The 11,640-nt window shown below is 38.7% G+C and overlaps 1 protein-coding gene across 1 annotated transcript; it reads right to left on the bottom strand.

Annotated features, from left to right (window-relative positions):
• Positions 1 to 595: 595 nt before the first annotated feature.
• olfml2bb (olfactomedin-like 2Bb) lies at positions 596 to 10,923 on the bottom strand. The gene is made up of 9 exons (XM_026150461.1): positions 10,267 to 10,923; positions 9,079 to 9,351; positions 8,855 to 8,962; positions 7,323 to 7,484; positions 6,954 to 7,173; positions 6,401 to 6,817; positions 5,872 to 6,048; positions 4,241 to 4,437; positions 596 to 2,029 (listed from the first exon to the last, which is right to left on the bottom strand). The coding sequence occupies exons 1-9, from the start codon at positions 10,519 to 10,521 to the stop codon at positions 1,634 to 1,636; spliced, it is 2,205 nt and encodes a 734-aa protein (XP_026006246.1). The 5' UTR covers positions 10,522 to 10,923; the 3' UTR covers positions 596 to 1,633.
• Between the last annotated feature and the right edge of the window lie 717 nt (positions 10,924 to 11,640).

Raw genomic sequence — 11,640 nt, 5'->3', positions numbered from 1 at the left:
AGTTTTAGTGGAATATTCCTGCTCAGAATTTATGCATTTGAAATCAGCTTGGACTTAATGTCATTCACTTATCTTTAACGTTTTTCAAGCAATTTTTTTTTCTAAATTTCATTTCTTTCTTGTTACAACTTTGCTGTGCACACACATACTTTTTCAGCTGGTAAGACTGTAGAGCAGAGATAAAGAGCTGGCTGAAATGAACCAGATTGGAAGAACAGCGGCAGTGAGCAGTGCATCACCCTGTTTGTACCCATGTGTGTTTCTCTAACATGTAGCAGGTCTGATGTGTGTCCCGAGCATTTCCAGTTTGAAGTTCAACAGCATCTGGCCCAGGGTTTATTTTCCATCCTGTGTTCCTTCCAGTGGCTCTGCTGCTTCCAGGAAAATTTAATCATACCTCACAAATAATGCCCACAACAGGATACAGAGGCACACAGAGAAGGAGAAAAGTGAGTCAATGACACTGAAAAACGTTTGAATCGTTTTATTATAAATGTACAAACTCCTAGTTAAGCAGTCAAAATTCTTGCCCTTGTCCTATTTTGGTTGTAAAAAAAAAAAAAAACCCAGACAAGTTAAAAATTATTTTACCACTTCTATCAACAATGGGAAATACATTAAAAGGACAAACAATAAAAATTTTATCACAAAGAAAATAACAGGCAATTACTTCAATACAAAATCTGAAAAAAAAAAATCACTGGTTATACTGGTTACATGGGGCATATCATATGCAAATCTGCTTTCATTAAGCAAAGAATTTGAAAAGCTGTATTTGCTGTATTTGAGGCTGATTTGTGTAATTTTGACTCTGTGTAGATTAAAGAAAGTTCAAAATAAATTTAAACTTGTTGACCTATTTCTTGTTTTTTTTTCTCTTTTAAGTCATTAAAGATGTATGTTGTACAATCATTCCACTCTGTAAAAAGAGCAGTTCAAAGACATCTTGAAAAGCCCCAAATTACCATAACATTCATGGTCATTATGAGTAAATATAAACCTCTGCCCAACTTACAGTCCCTTACTGTTTCCACATCCACTATAACCAAAACAATTGTTGCTTCTGATAAATCATTTTGCCCAGAAAAGGTTATAAGACCATTTCCAAACAAAATGAAGTCACTCTACGGTGAGAAAGATTATTGATGTGGAAAATATTCAAGACATTTGCCAATTGTCCCAGAAGTTAACATCCCAGCAATTCCCCCTAAGGTCAGATCATACAGTGCTCAGAGAAATTGCAACCAAAGAGCTACATCTCAGAATCTACAAGCCCTAATTAGTATGTTAAATGTTACAGTTCATGACAGTGAAATAAGAAAACAATTGAACTAGTATGGATTGTTTGAAACACTGCTGCCAGGAAAAAGTATCTTCTTCTTCATGTCACCCAAGATACAATACAATTCTGCTTTTCTTGTCTGCAAGTGCTGTGTCCGACAGTTACTGACTTAAGTGCGTGCACATCAGAGCAGCAACCCAGTGACCACACAGTGTTTAATTTATCCACAGTCTTTTCGAAACAAAACACAGACGGAATATCTGTTCAGTTTTCATATTTCTTCCATCCTCGGCTTTGTTTTGACTCACTGGACAAACTAAATTGCCAAATATTCATCTAACCATCTGCCCATTATTCTAAATAAGCAAAAATGACATCATACATCATCTGATGACCATTATCCCATGAGTACAGTTTCTTGTCCAGTGGACAATAAGCCAGCTGGGAGTTATGTGCATGCATGTTTGTGAACGCCAGGCTTGGCACTGTGTGCGTAAGCGTGTGAGTGTCAAATGCGTAGGTCACGTTTGCATAGCGACGCTCCATACTATCCACTGCATAAAGCACACCACATACCAAGAAGCTGTTACCGTAACGACCTCTTCTGAGACCTGTGCGAAAGGTCTGTATTGGCTGAAGGTCTCGAGGGTGGAGGTGGATTAGCAGGATAACTTCCTGGTGGAAGCCCTCTGTGTCCAAAGCAGGGTAAAGCAGCCACAGGCCGGACTCATCTACCGCAAACTCAACCTGCAAAATACACAAGCTCAAGTTTGTATGACTTTTGCATCTTAAAATAATTTTAGACTGCAATCTTTCAGGTTGTTGTTTTGGTTTTAGAACCTAGAATTTTACTGACTGCAGTGGGAATTTTCATTCCCACTGCAGTTATTCATCTGCAGCAGGCAGCTGTTTACATACTGTTCTTAGCTCTCCAGACAGCAGATTAAGGTAGATTAAGGTAGTCCTTGCTGGTGGAGATCAAAAACAGATTTGGAGAATCTTTAAAGAGATTTTAAAGAGTTTAAAGAGAGCCTGACTGGCTGACTTTTCTTTCTAACTACAGTTGAGGCCAAAATTATTAGCCCCCCAGGAATTTTGGAACATTTTGCTAAACTTTTGCCCAACGTTTGCAGCATTGATGAAACTTGATACATTCAAACATTCACCAGTGCGATTTAGTAGCTTTCGGTACATTTTGTAATATAAAATACCTTTTTAGGTTTGCTTCATATCAAATATAATAAAAAATGGGGAGGTCAAAAATATTAGCCCCATGTGAATGTTTGCTTTCAAAACGCCTAGAGTAATTAACCAGTCAGCTTTGAAACCACATCTGTGCAGTCAACTGGCTTCCTAACAACATTCAATTGGCATAAAAAGGGTTCAAGGAACAGGGCATGAGAAGAACTACTGTTACTGGCCATGCCAAAGATAAAGGAAATAATTCTGGAGCTCAGAAAAAAAGATAGTAGAGGCTCATGATAAGGGGGAAGGCTACATGCCATTTCCAAGCAATTCACAGTGTCTAGAACTGCTGTATGTTGCATCATTGCCAAGTCCAAGGAGACAAATTCTGTAAGAAACAAACCTGGCCGTGGCCGTAAGTTCAAGATTTCAAGAACCCTGGAGACGAAAATAGACACAGATGTCAGCAAGGAACACCTGCCAAGACGATTGTTACCGACCTGGCTTCTTCTGGAGTTGATGTTTCAAAGAACACAGTTGTGACGGCTATTTATCATGGTGAACTTCAGGGGCATCATCCCAGAAGAACACTTTTACTCAAAGAGCTGCACATCACAGTCCGACTGAGGTTTGCCAATGAACATTTGTAAGGTAAAGATCAGTTTTGGAAGTGCTTTGATCTGATGAGACTAAACTGGAACTGTTTCAGCACATAGTTGTTGCTTATGTTTGGCAAAGAAAGGCACAGGCCTTCAACCCCAGGAACACAGTTGGGAACATCCTGCTGTGAGGCTGTTTTCAGGCACAGGGAGTCTTGTTTGGTTGCATGGCATCATGAAAAAATAAATTATGTTGACATTTTGAAAGAGAAAATGCAGAAATCCGCTCATAGTCTAGGCTTAGGTTGTCGCTGGGTCTTCCAACAAGGCAATGACCCAAAGCATACATCAACATTAGTCCAACAGTTCCTCAAGGGTACCAAAACCAAGATCCTGGAGTGGCCCGCACAGAGCACAGACCTCAATCCTATTGAGAATCTGTGGCAAGTGCTCCAAGTGAATGTCCATGCTTGGAGCACTTGCTCCAAGCATTGTTCTAGCTCATCCAAATTGAAACCATTCAATTTGGATGAGCTAGAACAATTTGCAATGGAGGAATGGGCCAAAATCCCTCAGAAGACCTGTGCAAACCTAGTAATGACCTACTCTAAGAAATTGTTGTCAGTTGTGGCTCAGAAAGGGTACAGTATATGACTATTAATGGCCATGGGGCTAATAATTTTGGATGTCTCATTTTTGCCCTTTCTTGTTTTAATTTGGTGTATCAATAAAATATCCTAATTAACCTTAGTGGACATTGTTGTTTTGGAAACAGATACACTATACAAAACAGAGACTTGTTGTTAATGGTCATTTTCACACTAAAATCGCACACACACATATAAACATCCACATTCCAACATATACACATCCACATTCCAATGTATGGAACATACACCCACTGATGTATATAAATAAAGACCCGTGCGGGTGCTCTGTGACTGCCCTTGCTGCAAGTAAAACTGTGTGTTTCTCCTCTCTGATTCTCAGCTGAAGAAGCGTCTTAGAATACATCTCTTGACAGAAACAAACCACAAAAGTGATCAGTTTAGTAATTTATAATGTTCCCACACATAATTTTAATGATGCTTGAAAGACTTCTAAATGTTCTTGTTTAAATCATTATGGAGTACTTCTTGGGCCGTTATTTAAAAATGAAAGTAATGAGTCTTACTTCAGTCTGTGTCTTGTGAATTTGCTCCTCCAGTAAAGCATCGTGCAGTGTGGTCCACGCAGCCACATATCTGTGCCTCAGGTCATATCTGATAACGTCCCTGCTGAAGGCTCGATTATAGTAGAAAGCTCCATTAAACACAACATGGCCTGTTCCAGTGAAACTGTAAGGTAGCTTGTATGAATTACTTGTCTGACCTGAACAGGAAGGACACACAGAAAATAGATATGCACAACCTTAATGATCATCAAACTAAGATATGTCCATCATGTAGAGAAAATATTTTACTGCAACTGATTGATTGATTGATTGATTGATTGATTGATTGATTGATTGATTGATTGATTGATTGATCATACTTTATTCATCCCGAGGGAAATTGGGTTAATAAACATTGCAACGATTTTTACCTTAATTAATAACAGTATTTCAAATGGTTAAAAATTTATTTTGTTTTCTAATAACACTAATGTTGAGACTAGATTATTTTTGTTTATAATGTTATGCAATAAATCAGACTGTATTTTATATTTCATATTTGGTTTCACAATTATCCTCTCATTTGTACTGTCTTATAATTAAAAGACCCGCCTCCACACCCTTTAAAAAACAAACTTGTTTCCAGGCTGTGGATGATCTTTGTCTTTGTCAAGAAATTTTTTAAAACTATTTCAGCTTTTTAGAAACATCTTGGTTTCAAGCATCCAATGAAGAACAACAAATATGATTTTTGTCAAAGCCTTGTGATTAAGTAATCGTCATTAGGATATTGAGCTAAGTAATTGTCATTGTAAAATTTCCCCAAATTGAGAAGCCTTATTTTCTAAGGCAGAAAATCCCTGCAATATCCAGGAGAAGACAAATAATCCATGCTCGTGCATCAAAATGATGTTCAGGCTAACTTTTCATCCAGATGCAAAGGCGAAGGCAGTTTTACATCACTGCAAAGGGACAGCTATGGTAGATGAATGCCCTTTCCTGAGCCTGGTTCTGCTGGAGGCCCCTTCTTGTTAAAATGGTGTTCTTCCTTCCCACCGTCACCAAATACTAGCTCATAATGAGCCGTATGCTCATCAGGGTTCTCTCTAATAGTGTCTATTACATGGGCCTTTCCTTACAATATGAAGCACTTGGAACAACTGTTGTTATCTACTGGCACTACACAAATAACCATTAATTTAAACTATTTTTACGTACTTTATGAAACCTCATTTAAAATGAAATTGGCAACCAAGATTTAGAGGATTAAATATAAAGATCATTTGATTGTTAAGTATCTAAACTTTAACTCCTAGACCTGGTAATATTGAAACACAGGTGCTAAAATGAATTTCACAAGTGTATAGCATTTTACCATACTCGTGTTCAGCTTGAAGGACCTGATTCTAATCCATGAATATTTTTCTAACACATCCATTGTGTGTGAAATATTGTTTCCTGTTTTTCTGGTTTTTTACTTTTACGGATCTTCATGTCACTGTTTGTTCTGTCGTTCAAATATGAAATGCATTTGTCAGTGGAATCTGTTCTGATTGCTAAAACATTGATAGAACTTTTATGAGATTAATTAGGGTACCTGACACTGTTTGAGATTAGAAGATAATTTTTTTCACAAACACAAACCTCTGTACCTAATTTGAAGGTGTCCATGTCTCGGAACTCCAGTAGGTTGTTGCCATAGTGACCACTAGTGAGGTAGATGACGTTCCCATGACCACGAGCATCTCTCATCCAGGCTCCATCACTAAGGCCATAAGTATTTTTCTGGACCGGTTCAGAGATGCTGGCTACTGTGTCCTTACACACTCCTGTAAAAATACACATTAGGTGTCAGTAAGGATACACCTACTACCAGATGAGGTATTACAATACGCCGATCAGCCAAAATGCTATAATTACACCTTTCTAGTAATTATTTTGTCTGTCTAATATCTATAAGACTAAACAGTTATGTTGAAAAGGGAAACTATTGATAGAGACCAAGACCACATTTTTTTTATCAGGCTGGGAAGCTGAAACTGAAGGCATTTTAACACAGGATTTTGTGAGATCTCCCTCAAGTGGCCACTGGAGCCCTGGAGGTTACCATTTCATTTTTATGAAATAATCAACATTATTAGCTTCATATGGAAATGAATAGGTTCATTAGTCTTACTCTACCTGGCTTTTTGGTAACCACTGGTTGGTCAGCGGGGCTCTCTGTCCAGCTGAGGCGGCTTTTGGTTCTTGAATGAGGCGCTGAGGTGGGAGCTGCACCAATAGGTGGAGTGATATTGGTGTCTGAGGGTGAAGTGGTATACTGGCTGACAGGCGCAGTGGGGTGAATAGCAGTTCTGGTAGTTAAGGATTTTTGGGTAGTTGCCGTTGGGTTTGGAGTTGTTGTGGAGGAGCGAACTGGTTGGGTTGCAGTTATGGTTTGTTGGCTGGTAGATGGGGGAGCTGTTGGTGGATGGGATGGTGAAGATCTGGTCAAAGGTATGTCTTTGAGGTCTGGCTTTATGGTAGTTTTTGAAGGCCTGTTAGGTGGCAGCTGCTCAGACACCTGCAAATCCACTGATGATTTTGTGGTTACAGAAGCTACAAGACAAGATAAAAGAAGAAAGGGCCTTTCTCTGTAATTTTTAAAATAAATTTTTACCTTTGATTAAATTAAAAAAGCCTTTAGCACATAACTTGAAAGCATTGATTTTACAGATCAATGCAATAGACTTACTGTTCTGTGCTTTGCCTTTCTTATCCTCCTTGTAGCTCTCTTCCTCTGCCTTGTAAAAGGTCACACCCCTGATGACAACAGTGTTTTTGTCTTTCATTTGCTGCTTTGGCTCTGTCTTCTCTTTGATCGGCTTTCGTGTTTCTGTCTGATTCCTGATTGGGTTCTGTTCCTCCACACCATCTTGCTGGTGGTTTGTCTTCAGCTGGCTGTCATAATTCTTCTGTAAGAGAAAATTCAGTCTCGTTTATAATGAAGAGGGACTATCTATGCATGATAGCAATCTTCTAGAAGAGTGCACAGCATAAAATCAGACAAGAGTTTGTCTTGACTTGTGATCTGTTAAGATGCAGATTTTCACAAGGTTTTTACCTGCTTGTGGACGTAGGGAGCTGCTCCACTTTTAACTCTTGAGCGCTCATCATTCAGTTTCTTTTTTTTCGGCTGGATCTTTTTTTCTTTATCCTTTTCCCTCGCTCTTTCCTTTACACGTTCTTTCTCTCTCATTCTTTCAGTCAAATTTTGTGTGAATGCCTTGAGTTCAGAAAAAGACACATGCAGGGTCAACCAACTATTTCAGGTGACATCACTTTGCACTTAGTCTGGACTCTGTGAATATACAAATATATATTTTTAGAAGTCTGGATATTCAATTCAATTTTATTTATACAGCGCCAAATCACAACAGTCAAGACGACTATCTTACAATCAAGACGACTATCTTACAATCTATTATTGTAAGGTAGACCCTACAATAATAAATACAGAGAAAAACCCAACAATCATAGGACCCCATATGAGCAAGCACTTTAGCGACAGTGGGAAGGAAAAACTCCCTTTTAACAGGAAGAAACCTCCGGCAGAACCAGGCTCATGGAGGGGCGGGGCCATCTGCTGCCACTGGTTGGGGAGAGAGAAGTAAGACAGGATAAAAAGCATGCTGTGGAAGAGGGCCAGTGATTAATAACAGGTATGATTCAGTGCGGAGAGGTCTATTAAAACATAGTGAGTGAGAAAGGTGACTGAAGAAGAAATACTTAATGCATCATGGGAATCCACCAGCAGCCTACACCTATTGCAGCATAACTAAAGGAGGATTCAGGGTCACCTAATCCAGCCCTAACTATATGCATATCAAAAAGGAAAGTTTTAAGCCTAATCTTAAAAGTGGAGAGAGTGTGAGTATGAATGTTATCTGTCTCTCTGGTTCAGTCCTGTGTACCCTGCCTCTGACCCTAAACAAAATCACAGAAATATTTCTTTAATAGTAAAACTTCTATGGCTTAAAGACAATACCAACTATATATTTTTTTTCAATTAATTGTAAAAATAAGCTATTCCAGTATTGCAGTACAGCCATCCATGTAGGGGTATCATATTTCAAGGAAATGTCCAACAATCATATTTCTGATATTTAAAAAAAAAATGAATACATTTTGTTGATTTTTGCGGCTCACAGACAACAAACTTTACAAGTGTAAGTGAGTGACGGGCATTTGCCATCCTTCTTTTCCAGTGAGCTACTTGCAGCATTATAGTACAATAGTAGTGACACAGTCAAATGTAAACGCAAAAGTAGCCAACGTGTTTTCCTTGGAAATTTTAAGTAAAGGGAAGTTGCAACAATGTCAAGAGTTTAGAGCACATAACTGGTATACTAGTATTGCCCTAAAGTATATGATATGGCACAGTTTAACATCCAAGCACAGTCAAAGAGCAAGCTGACAGAGGATATGAAGAAGCAAAAGTGTTTAGTTTTACCATTTGTTTGTGTTAGCAGGTCTGTCTACCTTTGCAAAGCTTCTGCATTAAAAATATATACATGCTCTACATAAGAGTATGTACTGTATACAAACTATCAGTTTTGATTTTTAATAGGTGATTTTTGGACAACATGTACTCACCTTCTCTATGTTGTCCACCCTGGTCAGTAGCTTGGTGGTAACAGAATGGAGCTTTAACAAGTCCATTCCATACAGAGAGACTTCCAACAAGTCAATGATAGTTGCCAGCTAAACAAAATCAAGAAATTGTTTTTTTTTTAATTATTATTAGTTAAACATCTTCCTGCTCAAAACTAACTTAACAGTGTATCATCAGTAACCAGAACACATGTATATGTTTCTACCTTGATGTCATCTTTGCTCGCTTCCTGTAGTTTTTTAAACCTGTACTCTCCCTCGCAGGGATTGACAGCGGAAGGTGGAGCCATGCACACACACTTCTTGCAGTCTGTTCCTTTGGTAATTGTCTCTACAGTGTAAAAATCCCGAGATGGTGATTTTAGGTCACTTTCATGGACATGGCTGCAGTCGGATCGCTTAATTGGTCGAACAACACAGCGACACACACAGTCGGACCCTGAAGACACTGTTTTTACTTTGTCGTAATCTCCCAGCAACTGAAACAGAGGCAGAAAGTTGTCTTTCTCAGTATATTTTTTCCACAATATAGGCCAGATAGCAGGAAACCTGAATAAATAGTGAATGTAAAATTGATAGTATATTATACTATACTTATATTATAATTTATTTAGCAGAAATGCAGGAACTAAAATCAGAAAAAGAGTTGAAATGTCTGACGATATGCAGCTGCAACAGTGGTGAGCTGTGTGGAATGAAGACAGCTATAGGCATTTACAAACAGGCCCTCTTTGGTTTGGACCACTTACAGTTTGAGGATATTACATAACCAACCACCAGGGGGATGCAAACTTTTACCATAGTGTACACTCACACACACACACACAGCTCTGGGCTTGATTTACCATGACAGTATGAGGTAAAAGGAAATTTCCCGTATAGTTAAACTTTTGGAATCGCTGTGTCAGAAACAACCCCTGAAATCCAACTCAAGATGGAAAACGAGAGGTTCAGGGTTCACTGTTTAAAGCAAAGTAAGTCCTAACAGCACAAGTGCTGTGGGATCTCATGTGGTTTTCCCTTGGTGAGGTAGATGGAAAGTTTTGCTGAGGTACTAACTGCTGTTACTCAGTTGAAGTCTCCTGGAAGAAGAATTAAGCAGGTCACAGGTCATGGATTGAAGTTTTAGTTTTTATAATTTGCATAAAAGAGCATGGCTTTGCAGAACTTTACTTCAGTTCAGTCAAATGTAAAAATAGGTCAAACAGCACATCATCTTGTGCTTTTAACTTTTGAAACGTTTTAAATTTGATAACTGCCTTAATTATTAAAACTAGGAATTTCTGTTCTCCCAACTCATTCGCAGTATGTGAATATACATAAACTTCTTTGTCAGTGTAGTTTAACATAGAATACAATTAATCATAAAAAGGCGCACATTATAGTTCACAAACCTGGCTTATTATATTCTCTTGGTTTTCCAGCTCGTCCTCCAGAGGCTCGACAGTGGGTTGGAACTGTGGAACTCTCCCCTGAGTGGCTTTCTCCGGGAACTGGTGACTACCCTCTGCTTTGCTTGTGGAGTTGGCATCTTTAATCGGCCTCAGCTCGTCGGTTTCAGCTAGCAGCATCTTCTCCCGAATGCTTCCGTCCACCGCCAGGCTTCTTACAGCACAGCAGAAAATCAGCAGTGAAAGTCCGCGCCACATTTCTGCACAGCAGCTAAGGATAAGAAGGACTCTGTATACAAACTAGTCTTTATCAGGTAGTTGTAGCCAAAAATTGCGGAGCAAGTACGAATGAATAAACACCCACGCATCAAACGGTGCAGTAAATTACTTCACTAGAAAGTAGGCTTATTGTCCGGGTAAAAACGAGTCCATAAAACGGTTTAGCTTGAAAAAAAAAGTACTCAAACTTAAAAAAGAAAGAAAGATCTCGTGTACTTGTTATTTTTTTTTATGAAGACTCGTATTAAAATAATTGTTGTAAAAGAAACGAATTAAAAGCTAAAATAATAATAATAATTTTTTAAAAAAGGTTGCTTTAACTCGGGTCAGTGTGACGTGTCGCCGGTGAGCTGAATGGCACCGACGGACCTCAACACCGGCCCCAATCAGAACTGGACTAACTGCGCTCGAGCCTGAGCCTGAAGTGGGAGTGGGACAGATGGGCGGGGAGGGAGAGGGGAGAGAGAGAGAGCAGAATGGCTCCAGGTTGAACACTTAACATTACACACAGCTTACTGCAGCTTGCCAGCCAATCAAAGTAGCCTAACTGGGCACTGCAAAGGTCCCGAGCGGTTTATCATGTCACAACTGTTTTTGCTTTACCAGTAAACCTCACGGTATGTTCACGTTTAATAAGGTTCCCATTAAAACCGATGTCAAACAATTTTCTTACTATTAATGTCTCGAAATATGCTACAAGGTATTTAGTTTAACCAGAATATCTGAAAACGGATCCTGCTTATTGTAACAAAAACTATTAGAAATATAGAGACTTTTTTCAAATTATATTTTAATATTTATATAAAAATACGTCATATCGTATATGAAAAATTATACAAACAAGTTAAACTATTGTATCATTCCTAACTCTTTGTGTCTTTCATAAACACATGGCCATTAGAATGTCATCAAATATACACCCATCCGTTCACTTCCGCTTATCCATTTCAGGGTTGTGAGTTGGACTCACGAAAATGATGTGCATGATGAAAAGGCACTTTCGCTGTAGTAGGGAATTGTGCTTTTTGTGATTGTCTTCCATGTACATGCTGTTCAATGATGTTCATATTAAGTATGGACAAAATTCTAGGTCAGTGT

The sequence above is a fragment of the Astatotilapia calliptera genome, chromosome 18 (assembly GCF_900246225.1).
Source record: "Astatotilapia calliptera chromosome 18, fAstCal1.2, whole genome shotgun sequence".
Classification (NCBI taxonomy): domain Eukaryota; kingdom Metazoa; phylum Chordata; class Actinopteri; order Cichliformes; family Cichlidae; genus Astatotilapia; species Astatotilapia calliptera.
The sequence above is the reverse complement of the archived record's forward strand: the minus strand, read 5'-3'. Positions and strand labels throughout refer to the sequence as shown.

Bases quoted from the DNA above. Each gene is read 5' to 3' on its own strand.
- olfml2bb (XM_026150461.1), bottom strand. From the start codon at position 10,521: ATGTGGCGCGGACTTTCACTGCTGATTTTCTGCTGTGCTGTAAGAAGC. The intron at 7,485-8,854 runs GTGAGTACATGT...TCTGAACTCAAG, and splicing joins GGGTGGACAACATAGAGAAG to GCATTCACACAAAATTTGAC. The intron at 6,049-6,400 runs GTAGAGTAAGAC...GTATTTTTACAG, and splicing joins AGTGGTTACCAAAAAGCCAG to GAGTGTGTAAGGACACAGTA.